The 22783-nt window shown below is 31.9% G+C and overlaps 1 protein-coding gene across 6 annotated transcripts in view; it reads left to right on the plus strand.

Annotated features, from left to right (window-relative positions):
• Window positions 1-22783, plus strand: part of UBR3 (ubiquitin protein ligase E3 component n-recognin 3) — a 188009-nt gene that overhangs the window by 157696 nt on the left and 7530 nt on the right. For all 6 annotated transcript variants that reach the window (XM_039855612.1, XM_039855607.1, XM_039855609.1 and 3 more), the window contains exons 33-35: window positions 8448-8572; window positions 11457-11564; window positions 11698-11823. In XM_039855612.1, coding sequence (XP_039711546.1) covers window positions 8448-8572; window positions 11457-11564; window positions 11698-11823 — 359 coding nt within the window. The remainder of the gene's footprint in view (window positions 1-8447; window positions 8573-11456; window positions 11565-11697; window positions 11824-22783) is intronic.

Consider the following 22783-nt stretch of genomic DNA (forward strand, 5'->3'; position numbering starts at 1 on the left):
TTTTTTACAAAGCAAGGCTTTAAAAATAAGCTGTTTATTTTAGAATATCTCAAGCATGTATAACGGTAAAGAGCAGAGTTTAATGAACCCCCATGTACCCACCAATTATCAACTCATGGCCAACCTCATTTCATTTATACCCCCATCTATTCTATCTTTCCTCCCACTGTGGGTTATTTTGAAGCAGATCCAAGACATCATATCATTTTATCCGTATAGTCTTTAGTTCGTATTGCTCAAAGATAAACATTCTTTCAGACATAACCACAATACTATTAACCCATGTAAAAATGGACAGATTTGCTTTAATATCATTAAATATCCAGTCAATTTTCAGTTCGTGTAGTTGCTTCTTGCAAATGATTTGTTACAGTTAGTTCGTTTGATTAAGGATCCAAAAAAGGTGCACACGTTGGATTTCGTTATTTCCCTTTTAAAATCTGTGAGTTTCCTCCTTTTGCCCTTCCTTCTTACATTTTATTTGTTGAAGAATCTGGGTCTTTTGTCTGTATTTTGCTAATTGTATCCCTACTGTATAATTTAATAACATGTATTTTCTACAGATAGATTTAGACACCTGGTTCAGTTCCTTATTTTATTTTTCATTTTTTTGCAAAAATACTTTATGGTTGGTGTTACATACTCTCATCAGGAGACAATTCCCAGTTGTCTCTCTTTTTGTGACATTAAGGCATTGATGATTGCCTATACTTATTTTATAATTATTTCATTTGTTAAGTGGAATTCTTATTAAGAAAAATTTCCTCATCAACTATTTGTTTACCAAGTGATAGAGTTGGTATAGGAAAGGCAGTTTAAATACCTGATAGTTTTATTTACCAGAAAAATGAATGTTTTTTAAAGCATCCTCCAAAGATGCTTTTTTTTTAAGTAGTAGTATGAATTTATGGATTTTAACAAATTTTATGTCTTTCAATTGCAGTGTAGAATAACTCTTTAAACACTTGTGTTTAGTTCTTGAAGGCCTTTGTCTTACTGATATGACCCCAGTGTCTTTGATAGCTTCCTCAGACCAAAGCTTTTTAATCTGTGATTTAAAAGTTTATTAGCCTCAAGGAATCCATGAATATCTTAAAATGATATAGGAAATTTTTATATGTATATGTGCATTTTTATTTGAGATGTTCCATAGCTCTTATCAGATCTTCAAAAGAATATTGGCTCCTAAAAGTGAGTTATTTATAAATTCTCCTGAGGGTTCCTGGCCATAGACAAGTAAATAGTTCTATAATAAGAAATAGCAGTAAAGAAATTGCTTTTTAGTTGTTATAGAGTCAAAAGCAGATTATAGTGGGATGAGAAAGGAGAGCGAGATGAGAGAACAGAGATAATGAACAGAGAGAATTATCAAGAATTAATACGGGAAAAGAGCAGAAACTGTATGTGGATGTAATTCAAGGATTTTTTTTTGTTGTTTGTTGGTTTGCTTTTTAAGATAGAGTTTTGAGCATATTTAAATATTTGCCACTTCTCCATTTCCATGAAGTAACTCCTGGTGGTCCTTTACCTTAAGTATTACCCTTTTTTGGAAGCCTTTCTTTTGGATGTCCTTTTTCCTTTTCCCATAATAACTTGTCCATAGTTCTATTTTGATATTTGTCATAATAGTAGATTTTCTTTAATATCTTCCTCTCTAGACTATCAATTCCTCCAGGATCAGCACTATGCTTATGTATTTCCATAGTGCCTCCCTGGTACATAAAATGCTTAGTAAATGTTTGTGGAATGGATGTGTTAAATGTCCAATTTGCTGGTAAATTGCTTATTTTCTATTTTAAAATTCAAGAAGGCTATTACTTTCATTCGAGTCTTTATATTTTATATTGTAATCACTTCTATATGTTTGTTGAAATCGTTGGCAGTTTATTAGACCCAAACTTCAATTGCCTTGAAGTATACCCAAGGGAACAGCATTAACTACCTTATTAGTTGTTAGATGGACTTGAGGTCTTTCCTCACTTCTGTGTTGATTAAAGAAAGTCTTATTAAACTATTTGGTTTCTTCACTTATCAAAGAGAAAATAGACTCAAGCTTATCACACACAAAAAAACACATCACAAACTGATTTTTGTTGTAGTCTAGACTTTTTGAAGATAATCCGAGCACGTGTATTTAATAACTCAGATCATAAAAGAGAAGACTTAGAAGATTTGATGTTTACATGGATATGTGCAAAGTGATTTATGAAAGCAGTGGAATAGTATATTTTTTTACAAAAAATTTTCATGATAATTTTAGGAAAAGAGTAAAATGTTTGATGCCATCTTCAGATGATGTCTTGTTTACTTGTATAATTTTCCCTTTTAGGGTTTTGTTATTTTATACATGCTCTGTCTACCTTGTCTTAAAAGAAACTTGAAGCATTTTGTATTAACTCTAAAACTGTTTATGGAAAAGGAACTTATGCAAGCATCTGAATTCTGTTTGTCTTTTTGTTTGTCAGTCATTAGAATACTCTTGCAAAACCTGGCTACTCACTAAATATTTAATTGTCTGATTTTTGAAAATTTCTTATTGGGTTTGTATGATTTACCCACTGAAGAAAATGTGGTTTACTTAGATTTTGTTGGTATCATTCCAGAGTCAAACTGATATCTCAGTTAATGTCACTATCCTTGGAACTATTTATTCTTTTAAAAAATTTTATCTTGTGAAGAAAAATAAATATAGACAAAGATTTACATATAACATCTATTTAAAAAGTTGATTTCATGAGTTATAATGTTTCAAATTCTTAAAAATGATGAATTGCATATAAAAAAATCACATCTTCTGAAATAGTGTATTGGAGGTAGATATGGTACCTATTTAGTAGTTTAATCATCACAGCAATTTACAATAGGAAGTAAAGAATATAGTTTTGCTTTGTAATTCTAAAGAAAAAATTTACTTTTTAAAGAACCTCAGGCTAACATTTCTTTCTTGCCAAACACTTGTTTCTTATTTGATCAGTAGGAGCTTTTATTTAAGTAGCTTTGAAAGTACCATGTCTCCCTGCCCTGCCTCCCCGCTCTTCTCACCCCATTTCCTATCATCCAGTAGCACAATAAAACTTAAAATATGTGTTGTTGTTTAAAGTCTGTTTGCTTCTAAGGCATTTCAAATAAATATTGATCTTATTTTGTTGACTCTCAGGTGTTTTGGTAGTGGATTTTTTTGTTTGTTTGTTTAAACACATTGACTGAGAATAGGTGTCAAATCCTTTTTCTTTTTAAATTTTGATAATTGTATTTTGAAGAGCTTTCCTCTTTTTTGCAACCTTGGAAGATAGGAACCTGTTAACCTGTTATACACTTCATGTGAGTGATTTCTTATTTCTTTCTAAGTTCCTAAAAGACATTGATTTTATACATGGTAATTATTCAAAAAATAAATATTTGTTAAATGAATTAGAGAAAGTGAGAACTTAAGCTTAAGCTGTGACTTTAAACTGCCAGTTTAAATATTTTAAAAATGATAATGAAGGCAGACAAAGTAACTGAAAAAAGAAATTAGTACTTTGCTACAACAAAAAGCTAAAATTATGCATGCAGTAGCTTTCGTTTCTTTAAATACATTATTTCTTTTTAATTAAAATAATTTGTGTAGTTTCCAGTGAGAAGAAGCTATATGTGAGTGGTGTCTCTAGGTAATATAAATGACTTCCTGGTTTAAGATCATTTTGTTTGCATTTAGTAGAAAAGTTCTATAATTTTCATCATTCTATTAAAACATATAATTAAGTAATAGAATACTCTTTTCTTGACCTTGATGATACTATCCTTTCCTGATTTTTCTCATCTCTCCTTCTACTCATTTTTAAGGCTCTTTTTCATTCATATCTTCCTCTCGCCACTGTTTGAGTTGTTCTTTAGTTCCTGTCTTCTTCTCAATTTTATCTTCTCTCGCATAGCTTCAGCTGTACTTATTCTTAATGATTCCCAATTCTCTAGCTTCAGTCTACATTTTGGTGAGCTTCAGGCCCAAATTCCTACACATGCTCTCGACTCAACATAATGTGACATTAATTCATTTTTCTATCCAAACTTGCTCTTGCTGTTTTCCATTTTAGTCAGGGCTGCTGCTATCTACTCTTTGTATAATGAGAAACTGCCATTGTCATCTACCTTCACATCTCCACCAAATCTTCTGTCATCTAAATATTTCTGTAATTTGATCCATTCTCTCTATCATCAGTACTCTTTCTTAGCTCAGGCCATCATATACACCATCCCTTGATTTACATGGTATTTTTTATGCGAGTTTTTTTATATGTGGTAAATATTCTCCCCGTTTACACAGACTTTTTATATACAGTTTCTATTTATGCAGTCTAATTTTACTTGGTTCTTTTTCATATCTATTATTAGTGATTACTCTTTCTAAAAACAGTAGCTTAACTCAGCAATGTACAAAGAACATATTTACTAACACAATTATCACTGGGACATTTGAAAATTGATTATTATGCTGTGGTCAGTAACAGTTGAAACAAATTTAACAAAATGTTAAATCACCTATCGATAGCTGTAGGAGTTGACATGACACACCCATTGAGTCATAATTCAGTTATAGATACTCGTAACTTATATGCATATTACTTGGTGATTACATCACTAGCACTTAAAGATGTGCCATAATTAAGTGTAAGTAAATGCAAATAACCAATATTATATATGAGCTGTTTTTACTTAGAACGGTTTTAAAGGGGACATAAATATACTTACAAATATTTCAAGTGATGAAGATAGTGACTTTGTGCCAATTAAGAGAAGGTCGTTTGCTTTAGATTACAGCACAGACACTGACAACAAATAAAATTTATTATTTTTCTGAATTTTCATTAGCATTTTTTTGTGAAAATATGTGAAATAAATATTTTTATGACTTATATTGGCCTATTTCTTTAGTATTTTTTTTCTTACTGATGGACTCTATGCAGTTTTCTTCTGCATAAAAAAAAAAACGATGCGTGGAACAGATAATCCATATAAATCAAGGAACAGGTGTGTGTGTACTTTTGCTCTCTGCTAATAGGTATTCTTGCTTCTAGTCTTGTCTTGTTTTAGTCCCTTTCTCTTAAGAAGCAGCAATGAATATTTTAGAATTCAAATCTAATATCAGTGACCTGCTTAATATGCTTTGTGGCTTTTCATTGCCTAGTTTAGGTGCTATAAATCAAATGCCTACAGACATCAAATAAGTAATGTAAACAGTAATATTAATAACAACAGATATTTACAGATTGCCATTGCCAATTAATATTTGAAGCATTTAAGTGTTTAAACCTTATTTCACTTAATCCCTTTAAGGCAGATGATATTATCCCTATTTAACAGATGACCAAGTTTTTAAAAAGCACAATTTTTAACTATCTTGCTTAAAATCAGAAGAGTCAGAATTTAAATTTAGACAATTTGGCTTCATAGCCTAAATTCATTCTTAACAATAATTCTGTATACTGATCCCTTGTGAAACAGTCTTTGGTTTGATATAATTAGGAATGGAGGACTGTGGCAAGCTTGGCCAAAAAGGACAGTTATTACTCAGCCCCAGGTACTTGTTGGCATGTAAAAATATGGGCCCAGTATTTGTCCGATTTTCCTACTTTTCAAGGATAAGTGGAATTCTTGACTTTTACAAGAAATAGCCTATTTTTAAATGTCAGTAACAAAAAATGAAATGGGGTAAAGATAACCCAAACATCTCTGCAGACTGCATTCAGACAGGTAGCCTATAGTTTGCAACCACTGGTCTTAAGCATAAAGAGTACTTTTCCATCTTCATCTCTGAAAAATCGTACGTGTGGTCTTATTAAACACTGGACAGTTTATAGTTCTTATAAGTCTTAGTGTCTTTCTGTGAGTTTTGTATAAATGACTTCCTCAGTCTGGAATCCCCCCTCCCTACTGCATCCCATCTCTACCTTATTATGGCTTATTTTTCTTCATCATTCAAGACTCACTCTCCTGATTGGGGCAGTAGCTTTTATATTTTTTCTAACCTTAGTCTATATTAGTTCCTCCTCATGTTTCTTCCCATTACACCCTGTACATGTTTACAGCCATCTGTCTCTCTCTCTATCCAGACTGTAAGTCCTTATTGCCTATATCCTGGCATGTGTTAAGTACCTAAGTGTTAGGCTGTTTAGAAATCTCTTTAGAGCTAGCTTATAAGCTCAAAGGAAGAGCACTGATGGACTCACATGACCAAAGTGTAGGAGTCGCGGGTGGAATAGGGACGACCAGAAACAGAACTTAAGATGCTGGCCGTGTTCTTGCCATCTTGAGTCTCTCCTCTCTGTGGATCTCCTTCATTCAGTCTTGTTTTAGACAGTCTCTGCCATTGACTCGGGTACTTTCAGACTCATCTTTATACCTTCCCTTTACCTCCAGTTAGAAAAATCCCATCTAGGTACTCTGATTATCTCAGCGTATATCAGGTTCCCATCCCAACCCATCATTATGGATAAGATACAATGTGCACACGTGTGCGTGTGTGCGCACAATTTGAAATCATGGAAGATTTTCCTTAGGAAGTGACTTTTAAGGTGTCATCTGATTAAATTATCCTGACTACAGGGAGAAAAAAAGTGTTTCAGCTTGTACTAAGACCCAGTGGAAGGATGCTAAATATTTCTTTTAAAAAGATCAGTCTGTCTGTAATGAAAACAACAACAACAAAAACAACAACAACAACAACAAAGCCCAAATAGATTGCTGCAGCACCCAATTAGAGGTGCTGTGGATAAACCACTGTGAAGAAAAGAGTTACCATAGAAAGCTTGACTGCTGTCCTTTGAAAGGCCTGCTTATAAGGTTGGCCCTTGATGGACATCTGGAAATGATGATTTGGGGGAGGTTTCTACCAACTCCAGAACTGATAAGAGTGGCTCTCTGTGCCTAAACTGTGTAAACATTGTGGCTTATGCTGACCACACCTGCTTTCCTCCTGGGAATCTAGAACTTTGGTATGTACTAGGCAGAGAGTGCCTATGTGACCTGCTCCCAATAAAAACCTTGGGCACTGAGTCTCTTAATGAGCTTCCTGGTATATATTTCACACAGGCTGTCACAACTCATTGCTAGGGGAATTAAGCATATCCTGTGTGTCACTACTGGGAGAGGATGTTTTAAAGGTTTCCTCTCCACTTCAGGTAATATGCCTTTTCCCTTCACTGATTTTACTTTGTATCCTTTTACTGAAGTAAATAATAGGACTATATGCTGAGTCTTGTGAGTCCTCCTAGGGAATTATAAAACCTAGAAGTGGTCTTGGGGACCCCAATACAACTTATTCTGAGATTATGGATCTAGGCAAAAAAGGATAGAAGCCTGGTCCAGGGTATTGGGACTGACTTATGAGATATTTTAAAAGTAGAATTGATAAGATTTGGTGATTTATTTTAACATGGGGGATAATATCGGGGATGTCTACAAGTTTCTGAATTTAGCAACTGATTAAATGGTAATACCCATTTACTAGGGGAGCAGAATAATATAATAGAAAGAATACTGACTTTGTATGGATTCAAGTTCAAACCTAGGTGCTTATTAGCTTTGTTATACCGGTATATTCTTTTGAAGCTCAGTTGTCCAACTGAGACTATTCTGAGGATTGAATGAGACAGTTGGGGAAATTTTCTCAGTTATGGTATATATAAATATTGACTGTGATTATTAGGTTATCACTTATTAAGTGCCTAATGTGTCCAGATGTTACCAGGCATTTTATATTATTGTTACCATGCTTTTGTATTGTCACAGTTCTCACTGAGTTTTAAAATAGCTGAGTTACACAGCTATTCCAAGGTTGAGGGGCGTTAGAACTCTGGTTTCTAACACAGAGCACACTTTCCACTATGTTAAATGCTTCTCATTTACATATTTTGTGGATGAATAAAGGAACTTTGCTTTCAAAATTTCAGATCTGTTTTAAAACTCAGAGTACCTCAAATATTGGGATTTCTTTTTTTTTTTTTTAACTTTAAAAGTTCTATATTATAATGTATTACATTATCTTATTATTTACAAGATCTGTATCATATGAGAAGTAAATGAAGTGTTGTTTTTAAGCAGTCGGACTCCCAGACGTTGTTAAGCACCTGATGTTCATTTAGTAAGGGGATTTGCCAAGGTTACACAGCTCATCCAAAGTTGAGTGGCATTAGCACTCTGGTCTCTTAAGACAGAGCACACTTTCCACTATGCTAAATGCCTCTCATTTACATATTTTGTGGATGAATAAAGGAATTTATTCATAATTCATAATTTCAGATCTGTCGAGTAAAAAAGTGTATCATCACATTATAAGCTCCTTTTATTAATTCCTTAAGTATTGAACAGAAACTCAATTACACATGCAAGGAAAAGCATGTATTTATGAAATTATCTTGAGTACAAAATGTCTAGATTCCAAAGAAATAATGATCTTCTCTCTCTTTTAGACCACTTCACCTGCATTGTGAAGGTACTTTTTACCCTACTGTACACACAAGCTCTTGCAGCACTTTCAGTTAAATGCAATGAGGAAGATAGGTCAGCCTGGAAACGCACAGGTGCTCTCAAAAAGGTGAGTGTCTTGTCTGCATTTGTCATGTAGTAGTTCAGTGAACTCATTTAAATTGCAGATATGAATGAATGAGATTAGGTGTTTGAAAGGCAAAAGAAGTTTTTAACAGTGTTTTAATCGGCTAAAACAGTTAAAAATGTTTTCCTTGTACAATGAGGTCTTCTGCATCTATCTCTAATCCTTGGCTTTTATCCCTTTATATTTGGGCAGTTTTGTTTTGCTTTTGCTACAAGTCTTAAACTTAGAGAAGTTATAAAAATTGTGCTAACACAGGGAGGACATAATTAAAAGACTTACCTGTTTTACTTATCTGTTACCTTTTCTTCTCATCCTTATCCCCAGCATAATCCAAAGATAGCTTTTGATTCATCACTTCTAAATTTAAAATTGTAACCTTTTCTTAATTATGCCTTTTTAAATACTTCCTTTTCCCCATTTTAGAATATGTTTAACTTCTTAGCAAATTTAAAAGAATTCTCTTTAAGTTAAAATTATGTGAACAATTTAGAAAAATTGTGCAAGATTAGTTCAATGTAAGTATTTTCAGTGGCTTGAGAACGAATGGGATACTATATATAGAACCCAAGAACTGACTGAGTGGTTTGGCTTAGAGATAGTTAAAATACGAAAATTACTTCAGTGTTTATTTGGGGAAATTGGTAGGGAAAAAATAATAAGTCTAGTATAAACTGAACCTCTGATTGGCTTATAACTCTTAAAGAAGTTTTATACCTCATTGAACAGTTTGTTAAAATCAGACCTGCTTGTTTAAGAAGCATAGAATTTAGACAAAGTGTCTACTCAACACAGCACTTACTGCATCTCTCAACTCTTGATCCTTTATTTAATCCACATACCTTTGCCACCTACACCATAGAATTCTTCTGATCTTGATTCTAGGTCTTTCATCCATGGTCTTAGAAATCCTCTTCTTAAGCTTTATTAGCCTACTCTTTAAGTTTATTCAAATATTGCCTTTATAAAATAAGGTTTACTGAGACTTCTTATATATAAAATTATTTGTCTTATACTGTTTTATTTTAATTTGAGAAGAGTTTAGTAAAGGGACCTGATTTTTTATTAAAGTATAGCTGACATACAATGTTATAGATGTTTTTATAGTTAAAAATTAGGACAGGATAATACTACATGGCTGAGTGAATATGGCAGAAAGGAAAGAGGAGTAATTTAAAAGATAATGCATGATAATCTCAAGATCCATCCATGTCGTTGCAAATGGCAATATTTCATCTTATGACTAATATTCCATTGTATATATGTACCACATCTTCTTTATTCAGTTATCTTTCAGAGGGCACTTCAGTTATCGTGCTAAGTGAAATAAGTCAGAAAAAGTTGAGAACCATATGATTTCACTTATATGTAGAATATAAAACTGAAAGCAACAAACGAACAAGACAAACAAAAACTCATAGACACAGACAACAGCTTAGTGGCTACCAAAAGGAAAGGGGGTGGAGGGAAGTAGATAAGGGTAAATAAAGGGAGTGACAGAAGGAAATTTGACTTTGGGTGGTGACCACACAATGCAATATACAGATGACATATTATTGAATTGTACACTTGAAACCTATATAATTTTATTAACCAATGTCACCCCAGTAAATTTAATAAAAAGAAAAAAAATAATGTAAAGAATTGATTATCGAAAGAGGCACATCCAAGGAAGTTCTAAACTGGAAAACTCCAACATTACTGAAATAAATTTTATTAGTGAGCCAGCAGGTGATTTATTGTTCAGATTTTTGTTATGCAAAGGGATACATACAAAATACCAAACAATAGTTCCTGACTTTTTGGAATTTACAGTCAAGTTGAAGAGAGCACAGTAACGAGTAGAACAGTGAGGGACTGGAAGAAAGACCGAATATCATCAAATAACAAACTCTGTGGTCCAGATTATCAGTGCCTTAAAAATTCAGGATAAAGTTATATTCCACAGCATTTACTTAATTCTTACATTTTGTTATTTAAAAATTGTAGTTAATGAGTAGAATAAGTGATATCACAGCAAAGTTATCACGTTATTCTGATTTACACTTTACTATAATTTGCAACAACCTCTAATATCAGTGAATATTGAAAGAAGTGCATTTCTTTATGTGTAAAAATATTATTGAAAGAAATTTGAATTTGTAAATAGCCATCATTTTTCCTTTCTTATAAAAAGTATAGTCATTAAGCTTAATTATTTTATAGACTTAATGTAATTCTCTGTACATTCTGCAATAAATGTATTGTCCTATTTTTACATTAAATTGTACAATCCTATTCAAGAAATTTGAGGAAAGTTATAAAAGAAAAACTCTGTTCCATATTTTCTTCTTTTTCATGCATATATTATTTGTACCACTATAATGAGTATACATATACGTCTATTGGTCTTTTTCACATCAATTATGAACATTTTTTATACAGCTAAATTTTTTATTTTCATCGTCTATAAAATATTTCTGTTGATATGTCATAATTTAGGTAACAGCTTCATTTTTGTTGATTGTTTCAAATTTTTCAATATTACAGTGCGGCATTGAATGTCTTGGGCATATAGATATTTTTTTTCTTTTGGATTATTTTCTTAGGAAGAATTTCCAGTGGGAGAGTTATATAGTCATACTCTATGATTTACATGTGTTTATTTATACATACATTACATAATTTATATGCTGCCTTTTAAAGAAGTATTTAATCATCTACCCAATTTCATTGTGAATCCAGAGGTATATTGTGTACAGGTTTCAAGGAATTGAAGCTTACATGCTCAAAAAATAATGTAATCACATTTTATACTCTACTCATTGAAAGGTATTTTTTCCAATGTATTTTTTATTGACTGATGGAACTGTATTTTAATATTTTTCAGAATACATGTGATGCAGAAAAGTCTTATGAAGTATTATTGAGCTTTGTGATAAGTGAACTAGCTAAAGGAAAATTATACCATGAAGAAGGAACTCAGGAGTGTGCAATGGTATGCTTTCTCTAAGACAAGATGTAGTTATTATTTAGTTAAAAATTTAGATTTTTGTTGTCATTATGAATACAATTTTTAAAGCTAAATCTGTTATAGAATGAATTGTTCAGATTTTCTTTTTTAACTTTAGGTTAGCCCTATTGCTTGGTCTCCTGAATCCATGGAAAAATACTTACAGGACTTCTGCTTACCTTTCCTCAGAATCACCAGCCTTCTTCAGCACCACCTTTTTGGGGAAGATTTACCCAGCTGCCAGGTATAATTTAGGGTAGAGAGTAGTGAGCCTTGTTTTAACAATTAGCTTTTACAATTTTTTGAAATATACTGATATCTAGTATAAAACTATATCTATATACAGAACTGTTATATAAGTATATGGTAGACTAACTCAAAGGAATACATTACTTAGAATATTTACTGTTATTGTTATTTTTATATTTATTAGCATCTACCTATTTTTATGATAATGTTAATAATATTTTATATTTGAGCAGTTTGGAATTAGATCAGTGATAGTAAATGCTCAAAACTGAAACAGGATCATAGTACTCATATTGACATTTATCACTATTTTTATCATATAGATATATTTATCACTTTATATATTTATAACTAATTATCTGCTTTTAGTATCTTTTTAAAAGTTATACTGGTCAGAAAGCTAATTGTTTAAAGATATGATGGTATTTATGTAATTTTAGAGCAGCAAAATGTTTGATTTGTAGACAGTTGTATTAAAACTTGGATGAATGAATTATCACTGGTTTAATTTGTTTGATAAAACTGTGGGTCCATGTGAGTAGGCAAGGGAGTCACAGGTAGAAAAGCAGAAGGTAAGTAAACCAAACTATGCTTATAGCATTATGTTCTTTGCATTATCTGCCATTCATTTTTAGTGAATTTGATGTGAGAATTAAGGCATTTATATTTATGGTCTTCGAAACCTGAAGTATCTTGGAATTAAGCAATTGATTGTTCCTTTTCTCTTAAGTAATTGACAATTGCATTGAATAGTTTGGATTCTTTGTTTTTTATCCAGGAATTTGAGATAAATTCTGTACATATGTCCCCAAAACTTTCTATTTAGAGTTATAAGATATTGAACAAATTAAAAATATTTAAAATTTTTTCACATTTCTGTATTGCACCAATATTCTAGGAGAATCTCCTCAAACAAAAAGTAGAGATTGTTTTATGCCCAAAATGGATAGAATATTGTATGTCAACTGTAATCGAAAAAATTTTTTTTAAATGTTTAAGTAGGAATTAAATTAAGCAGTTGAGTTTTTCTTTTTAAACAGTGATCAGGTACTGGAAAACCAAAGTAAATTTTAAAATATAAATATTTCTAAAATAAATGATGGTGATTTAACCTGCCAAACATAAGGGTTGTCAGAGCTGTTTTGTAGTCACTAGAAGATTGGATGGGGGTGAGAGATCTGTGGAGTCTTGGTCTTGTCAAATCAGGTAACTCTCTTGAAGCCCACAGCTTTAATCAAAGCACCTTAACTTAAGCCATCTCTAGCACTAATGATAGTGAGTATGGGCACAAAGAAGGGGCTGCCCAGACAGGATGCTTACCTGCATCCTTCCTTTCTCTTCTTACTTGTGGTCTGTACTTGCTGTCTACAGTTACTTTCTACTCATTCACTCCTTAACCCCACAAAATCTGTTTTGTTTTTTTTTTCTCCCTACCAGTACTATCTTGCAGCCTCAAATGTCACTTAAGGACCTCCTGATCGCAGCACAATTTGATACACCTCATTACACCTTCCTTCAGTCTCTCCCCTCCCCTGGGTCCCATGACACTGCAGCAAGAGTTTTCAAACATTTTTTTAGCAGTAGAACCCTTCTTGCAAATGGGATCTTGCCTAGAACTCCAAGTGATTAATAGTAGCTTTATAGTAAGACTTAAAATCATGCAGTGTAAGTCCTCAAAATTTGTTCTTTTTTTTCAAGGTTGTTTTGGCTATTCATTGCATTTCCATAAAATTTTTTAATCAACCTGGAAATTTCTACCCCAAAACTAAACCTATTTGGATCTTTTTTTGGAATTACATTGACTTTAAATATTAATTTAGATCTGACATCTTAGGTAGAAGAGCTGATGTTATAATATTATAATGTTAACATCTTAACATCGTTGAAAACTCCAATAGTGGATCTCGTATTTTCTATAATTTGGATTCATTAAGCTTCTTAGATCTGTGGGTTTATAGTTTTCATTAAATTTGGAAAAATTTGGGCTACTTTATTAAATATTTTATATCCCTCTTACCTCTACCCCCTCTTCAAAAAAAATTCCTCCATTAGATATTTTCTTTCATATTTATTTTTAAATTTTAACTTAAAAGTATATTTCTTTCTGGCACATAAGCATCCTCAAGCATGGAGATTAATCAAAGCCTACTACTTCCTTCATCAACTTTTCTTTCTTTACGTAGGCCATAGGCTGTGATTCTTTGTGTTCTTATTACCTTATGGTTTATTTTGTCATTGGTTTTTATTGGAGAGTATTTTTTCTCTCATGAGTTGGAAAGTACCTGGAGGCAGAAGCTGTTGAACTGGGCATTGAAATTTGGTCTGGGTTTTCGGTATACAGTGATGCCTATAGTAAGGTGCCAGACATGTGCTTAGACCAAGGAAGAAATGCATTGATAAGGATGCATGAAAAAGAATAGTGCAATGTCGTTTCAGATAGATTAAGGTGATAAAATAGATTAAGTGGATCTTGAATTTCACATGAAAGAATTTGGACCATTGAAAGATTTTGGACAAAAATGTGACATGATTCACATTTTATTTCGGGATAAAACCTTATTCTAATATAAGACAGATCATGGGGTGTGGAGAATTGGAAGGACTGGGAACAGAATAGTCAGCTGGGGAAGGACATATTAGAAATAAAAGAGAATAGGGAATGATTAGAGATTTCAGATATGGAATAGTCAGGATTTGACAGCTAGTTGCATATGTGGGAGTTGAGGGGGAAGAGTCACATTGTACTTGGGTTTTGAGCCTTGAAGACTTGAACCTTTTAGGGTCCATTTAATAGAAAGAGGAAATGTGGAGCAGGTTTTTAGGGGCCCTAATGACAGTACTTTGCATATATTCAAAGTGAAGGGTTAGTTGGACCATTTCGATATATTCAGCTGAACTGAAAAATTAAGACTAAACTAAGATAACTTTAGATAGAAGTTTGCTGTCTCTTTGTTTAGATTTCTGTCATCTGGGTAATCTCATTTTTACATGCATATGTAATATATATGTATATACGTAGTATAAAATATATAAATATATGTACTATGAAAACATTTGTAGATATTTACTTGCTCTCACATTGTGCTTGCTTTGGTTTTTTGTTTCTATTAATCATGGTATGGTATAGATAGGTGTAATTTATGCATACTTTAACTTTTGTGGATTTGACATTTTTTTCTTTATGTAATTTTTTTTATTTAGAGTATAGCAGTTTTCCCTTAATTTTTTTTTTTTTTTGTATTTCTCAAAGTTAACTCAAGAATCATTTATTTATAGCCCTTTGTTTTATTTGGGGGAGAAAGGACTAAACATTTATTTGCTCAAAGATACTTACAAAGCAGTTCATAATGACCAAGTATTAATTAACCAGTTTATAAAACAGGATCTCATTTTACCATAAGGCGATTGAAGGATGAAGACATGCCTAAGCCAGTAAATCAGTTAGAGGTAGCATTTACCTCATTCATCTGATAGTATTTATATTAGTCCCTTTGTTCATTTCCTTACCTGAAATTATCTTTTTGAGAGGAAGGATGGAGGTGCATCTGCAAGGAATTCAGTTGATCACACTCCTCAGCTCATAGCATGCATAGTGTCCTAGTATTAATATTCCTTCTTTTTCTCCACCATTGTACCTTAACCATTACTCAGGAGTAATGTGTATATCAGTATAAACTGGATATAGTGTTGTTTTGTGTTTGTTTAATTTGCATAACTGGTATTGTGCTATAAATCTTACATCTTATTTTTTTCTACTAAATATTAGACCATTTAGACCCAATTATGTTGCTCTAAATGATCTTATCCTATTGCTGAATAGTGGTATTCCAATATATGTATATTTCACATTTTACTTACTCCTTGCTGATGAACATCTAGACTGTCACCAAATCTTTGCTATTACAGAAAAAATAAATTGCTGCAATGAACCTAATATCTTGTGTACTTTTAAACTTTCTCTGGGTTCTGTATCTACTCATGGGATTACTGGATCAGTAGGATACATTCTGCCTGTTTGCTTTCTAAAATGCTGCTCAAGGTTCACATTCCCATTGGCAGTGCATGAGGGTTCTTAATTTCTTTCCTGTATTTGCCAGCACTTCTTACTATCCAGTGTTCTAATATTTGCCAGTCAGATGAGTACAAAGTATATCCTTATGGTTAATTTAATTTGCATTTCTAATTATAAATGTGATTGATCATCTGTTTATATACTTATTATTAGCCTTTTAAATTTCCCTCTGTATTTTCCCTATTCCTATTCATTGACCATTTTTAAAACTTGAGTTTTCTGTCATCATGTTTCTGCTATTTTGCTAGTTTTACTCATTGCAGATGTCTTTTCACAGACTATCGTTTGGCTGTATTGCCTTTTGTGGAACAGAAATACTTAATGCTGTCAGATCTATAAGTGACTTAAGCTTTTGGAATCTTATTTTAAAAATCCTTCTCCAGTTTGAGATTGTAAAGTTATTTTGTGTTTTCTTTTTTTTTTATAGTTTTATCTTTACATTTACATTTTTTATTCAATCTGGAATTTATTTTGTAGTAAGGTATAAAGTAAAGATCTAATTTTTTTCCTCTATTTGATAAGACAGTTTTCCTGAAACTAGTTATGAAATAATCTATAAAGTAATCTAACTTTTTCTTACTGATTTTTGATGCTAGCAGGTTTCTGTGTTTCTGGTTTCTTTATTGTATACAATTGAGCTATTTGCTTCTGTACTAGTAACAGACAATTTTAACTACTGTGGTTTTATTACAGACATTATATCTGGTGGGGTGAGTGTCCTTTTTTTCTTTTTTCTTTTTTTTCTATTTTTTTTCAGTTAGCTATATATGGACCTTTATCTTCATATATAAATTTTATAATCAATTTGTAAATTTTCTTTCCAAATCCTTCAAAATATTGGATGAGAATTACTTTGAATTTATAGTTTTAAGGCATTGAGCATAGTTTATATGTCCATTTTTTTCAGATCTTTTAATACTTGTCATAGAATTTTTAAATTGTCATCTTAATGTCTGGAGCATTCTCTACAAAGCTAATCCTAGAGGCTTTATGCTGTTAATTCTCTTTAAATTATATCTTATTTTCTATAACATTCTCTGATTACTTCTTGCTGGTATAGAATAATACTATTGACTTTATATGTTCTTGTGACTGGGCAGTTGCTGAACTCTCTTATTCTAATCATTTGCCTCTTGATTTTTTTTAGGTATTCTATGTAATTATGATTATATCATCTGAAATGACAATATTTTTTCCCCTTCAGTTCTTTAATACTCTTTTGTCGTCTTAACGCATGTCCAGTATTATTTTGAACAGTACAAGTAATAGCTTCCTTTTTGTGTGTTCTATTCCATAGAATATGCATCTAAGTTTTCTGTGCATGTATTTTATAGTTTGTTTTTATTATAAATGAAATCATTTAAAGATTACATTTTCTAATATGTTGCTGAAATGTAGAAAGCCAATTGGAATTTTTGAAATTAATCTGTATTTGGCCACTTTGCTAATAAATTCAGTGACTGTTTCTAATAGCTAGGATACTCTCAAATTTAACAATTCATTTTTTAATCAAACAATTTGTTAAGCTTGGGAAGTCATCAAGGCTGGTGCTTAGTACATGTTCTGACGACAGCAAGCCTGCTCTCCATAATAATCTGATAGACTTTCCTAATTTAGTTAAATATCTTAGTCTAACACTATTTCTACCACCATATTAGGGCTAAGTATAGTAACCTATATAATTCTTTTATCATTTCTCCAACTTAATGTCTTCTCTCTTACTTATCCTCAACTCTGCAATTCTTTATGGAGGGACTTCAGGTAATTTTTGAATTCCATAGCATTGTTTTTAAAATATTTGTGTATGTGTATTTTTTGGAAGAAAATAATTATTAGATTCTCACAGGGGACCATGTTACCCACTTCCCCACCACCAAAGTTGAAGACCACTGCTCTAAAACATCATTAAGTCTTTTTCTTTTCTTCTATCTGACAAAAATACTTTCCCTGTGGATAATAATAATAGCTAGAATTTATTGTACACTAACTATATGCTAAGCACTGTTTTAAGTGCTTTTCACTTAAATTCATTTAAGCTTCACAACAAGTATGAGGTAGCTATTATAAGCCTCACTTTACCAATAAGGAAATGGGCACAGAAAGCTGAATGGCTCAAGATTCACAGCTAGTAAGTAAAGCAGCCAGGATTTGAACACATTTAGTCTGGATGCCAATTCTGCACTATTAACATCTGAGTTATGCCGCTGCTTGCTACACAAAACATTTTTTGAGCAGTACAGATAATTTTCTTTAGTATTAAGTCTGTAAAAACCACTGTAATATTGCATATTATACTCTTTGATCTCAATATAACTATTAATACTCTACCTATAGATATCTCGTAGTATATAATATGGTAATTGATTTATTGATGCCTGAATAGACACACTAAAATAGCAAAAAATTGAAAATATCTCAAGTATCCATCAATGGGAAACTGGTTAAATAAATTATGGTTTATTCAGGTAATGGAATATTCTTCAGAAAAGAACAGAATAGAAAGTTTTCTATGCTAATACAGAAGAATCTCAAAAATATATTAAGTAACAAAAGGCAAGCTGTGCTTATATTAAATGCAGATGGGGAGAAATCATAGTATTCATGTTTGCAAATGTATATAAAATATTATGGAAAATACATTAAAAATTATGGTTAGGTTTTACCTAGGAGTTGATGTAGTGAGTTTGAGATTTAAGGTAGAAGGGGAACAAGATGGTTGAGAGGCTTTCTTTTGAAATGGTATCTTTTTATAGTTTCTAGTTTTTAAATAGTTTACAGAAAAGGTATCTTTTTATAATTTCTAGTTTTTTAATTAAGTTTACAGAAAAGGAAAAATGTATTTCTGTTTTGAAAAGGTAATCACATTTTTCAAAATTTGAAGATATTCTATTAAAAAATAGAATATTTCTAGTTTTTACATAGTTTACAGAAATGGTATCTTTTTATAATTTCTAGTTTTTTAATTAAGTTTACAGAAAAGGAAAAATGTATTTCTGTTTTGCAAAGGTAATTACATTTTTCAAAATTTGAAGATATTCTATTAAAAAAATCTGTTTTACCCCTTTTCCTAGCTGCTCAGTTGCTTCAAGTGCTGTCAGTTCCCTCTGTATTATTTCAGAGATGTTTTATGCTTATACAACTAAAAAATGTGCGTAGAAGTGTATTATTTTAGCCCACTTTTTTACACGTAGTTTTATAGCTTCCCTATTTTTTTTTCACTTACGAGTGTAATTTGGAGATCAATTCATATTCAGTACATGAAAACCTTCCTCATTTTGGTTTACAGGTTTATAATATTTCATTATGTAATATACCAGGATGTATTCAGTTCCCTGTTAATAAAAATTTGGATTATTTTAGTCCCTTGCTATTTATAGATACCACAATGAATAATAGTACATGCAAACTATTTTGCATAGTTTTGATAATATTTTTATGGTTATTATCAAATTTTCTTTCATTGAAGTTGTACCAAACATGTTAATGCCAGCAATTATGAGAGTTTCTTTATACTTGTGTCTACTTAGTGTGTTATTAAACTATTTGATCTTTGCATTTAGATCTTTTGTCTGGATAAAATATATCTCAGTAAAATATATCTGGTTTTAATTTGCATTTCTCCTAAGATTGAGCATTTTCTCTATTAAGGAGCCATTTTATTTTCTATACTATGACCTACTTTTTACATAATACCTCTTCTGAAAATAATTAGAAAGTGGAGACAGTGAGAAAAACAATTCACTATCTGACCTTAAAAAAAAGTATCTCATGAGTTTTTCTTTGTTCAGAATAATCTGCTGCTCTCATCTGTTTTGCCAGAGTCAAATGATAGGGAAGAATGAGAAACTTTTCTTTCATTTTTTTCTTCTTCCATAAATTTTTCTTTGGTTAGGTTTCTCTCATTGTAGTGATTCACATTTGGACTCAACATCTGCTTCATGAGGGAAGCCTAGTAACTTTGAAGTAGCCTATTGATCCCAGGGGATGCCTGTTGTAGGTCTTTGTTAACTTCCATCCATTGTTAAATATTTCCTGGCATTGAGAAGATGAAAAAAATATTGCTGTTTTTCTACCATTAGTAGTTCTTGTCTTCTCAAGTTATTTTTTTTGCCTTACATTAGAAAATAAATGCCCTGTCTCAATAGAGGAGGAACATATAGTGTTGTAAATATATATGGACAAAACAACAAAACCCCAAATTACATAAAGCAGAAATTAACAGAATTGAAAGAAGAAATACACAGATCCACAATTACAGCTGAGGACTTCAGTGTTTTTTCTTCATGGTCAGGAAATCAACTATGATAAATGAGACATGAACAATAATGTCAATCAACTTGATATAATTGGCATCTACAGAGTACTTTACCAAACGATAGCAGAATGCATATTTTTCATAAATGCACATGGGACACTCTTCAGAATATACTGTATGCGAAGCCATACAATAAGTATCAAATTTAAAAGAATTGAAGTTATTATACAACATATGACCAAATGGAATTAAATTAGAAATCAATAACTGAAGGAAATATGGAAATCCACAGATGTATGGAAATTAAGCAACACACTTCTAAAAAACTTTGTATCAAAGCAGAAATCACAAGGAAATTAGAAAATACTTAAACTGAATGAAAATAAAAACAATATGGCAAAATTATATGATGCAGCCCAAAATAGTTCTTGGAGAGAGATAGCTTCAAATGCTTATATTTAAAAAGATGAAAGATCTAAAGTCATTTATCTGAATTTCTACTTTTCGAAGCTAGAAATAGAGCAAATTAGACTCAAAACAAGTTTAAAAAAGGAAATTACAAAAATCAGAGCAGAAATCAATGAAGTAGTAAAGGAGAAATAGTAGGGAAAATCAGTGAGTCCAAAATCTGATTCTCTGCAAAGATCAATAAAATGGATAAATCTAAATGTCAAGATCTCAGCTGAATTGAAAGAGAGGGAACTGAGTCGCTAGGAGTTGGAGTAGCTGATTAAAGCAATAAGCCAAAAACGAGAGTTAAGCCTTTAATTACTTAATGTGATGGTGTAAGCAAGGGGCCAAAACCAGAGAAAACACTGACCCCCCCTATTCAATTTACCATGATGGAATAGACTGACACATCCATTGAGGATCAAGTAGATCAGTGCAGATTTGGGAGTCCATTGAGGGAGCCCCAGACAAAGAATCTGGCAATTTTTCTGTACTCTGAGGTGGAGGAAAGTAGAGAGATAGGATGGGGAAAGTACTGGGTACTGAGTCAGAGTGGGAAGTGTCTTTAAGGTTTCCCCTTCTTTCCATAAGGTAGCCTTGTCAGAGAGACCAGAGAGACCCTTGCCCAAGGCCTCAGATAAAGAGGCCTGGAATAAAAGCACCAGGGCTAGGAATGTAAATATATGAGAGCATGACTGGCCAGGGGGGCCTGGGGTCTTGACTCCAAATCTCTTCAGAGATTGTGATGCCTTGGCTCTGTACCAAGTGTGTAGGGAGGGTAGTTTTCACTTGTGTGTCCTGCAAAGTAAATCCTTTTTAATTGCCTTAATTAGGCCTAAAAAGTCATGCATAGGTTTTTAACTAAGAGACAGAATCTTCACTATATTGATAAGAAAACAAAGAGAGAAAGTAAAAATTACCAGTATCAGGAGTGAAGGAGGAAGCATCCGTACAGAATCAAAAATAACATTTGCCAAAAAATTTGATAACGTATATGAAATGGACAAATTCCTTGAAAGATACAAATTACTAAAACTGACTCAAAAATAAATAGAAAATCTTGAGTAGCTCTATATCAAGTAAGAAAATTTATTTTAGTTATTAAACTTTTATAATTATTATCCTTCTATAAAAGAAAAGCCAAGAACTTTATACCAACAATGATGATAATATGGTGGATTTTATGACACATTTAAGGAAGAAATTATATCAATACTATACAAATTCAGAAAAAAAGAGGAAGAAGGAACTCTCCAAATTCATTTTATGAGGCCGGTTTTACCTTGATAATTCAAACCAGACATCAAGAGAAAAAAAAATCTGTAATTCCATCTTTCTCATGAACATAGAAGTAAAAGCCTTAACAAAATATTAGCAATGGAAAGAAAATACACCTTGACCAACTGGATTTATCTTAGGAATGCATAGTTGGTTCAATACAAATAATTAATTTAATTTACCATAATAAGAGACTAGTTTTTTGTTTTTTGTTTTTTAAGCATATGATCATCTCAGTAGTCAAAGAAAAAACATTTGACAAAATCCAGCACTCTTTCATGGCAAAAACACTGAAGAACAAAGAATATGAGAGAATTTCCTTAACTTGATAAAGGGCATCTATGAAAAACCTATAGCTAACATCATACTTAATAGTGAAAGATAGAAAGCTTGCCCCCTTAGATCAGGGACAAGACAGGGATGGCTGCCCTCATCTCTTCTTTTCAGCATTGTATTAGGGATTCAAAAAAGCAGGCAAAAAAGAAATAAAAGGCATCTAGATTGGAAAAGAAAAGGTAAAACACTTTCTCTTTGCAAATTAGATAATCTCGTATGTGGAAAATCATAAGGAATCTCCAAAAAAACTGTTAGAGCTCATGAATCAGTTCAGCAAGGTTGTAGAATACATGATAAATGTACAAAGAAAAAAATCAGCTGTATTTCTATGCACTAGCAGTGAGCAATCTGAAAATGAAATTAAGAAAATTTCATTTATAATAGGGTGATGAAAATATTCTGGATTTAGATGGTGGTGACAGTTGCACAATTTTGTAAATGTACCAAACCCCACTGACATATACTTTTAAAAGGTAGATTTTTTAGTATATGAATTTTATCTCAATTTAAAAATATATTGAGAAAGGACTTGCATCTAGAATTTATCAAGAATTCTTATAACTC

This window comes from Pteropus medius, unplaced genomic scaffold, assembly GCF_902729225.1.
Source record: "Pteropus medius unplaced genomic scaffold, Ma_sr-lr_union100, whole genome shotgun sequence".
Taxonomy (NCBI): Eukaryota; Metazoa; Chordata; class Mammalia; order Chiroptera; family Pteropodidae; genus Pteropus; species Pteropus medius.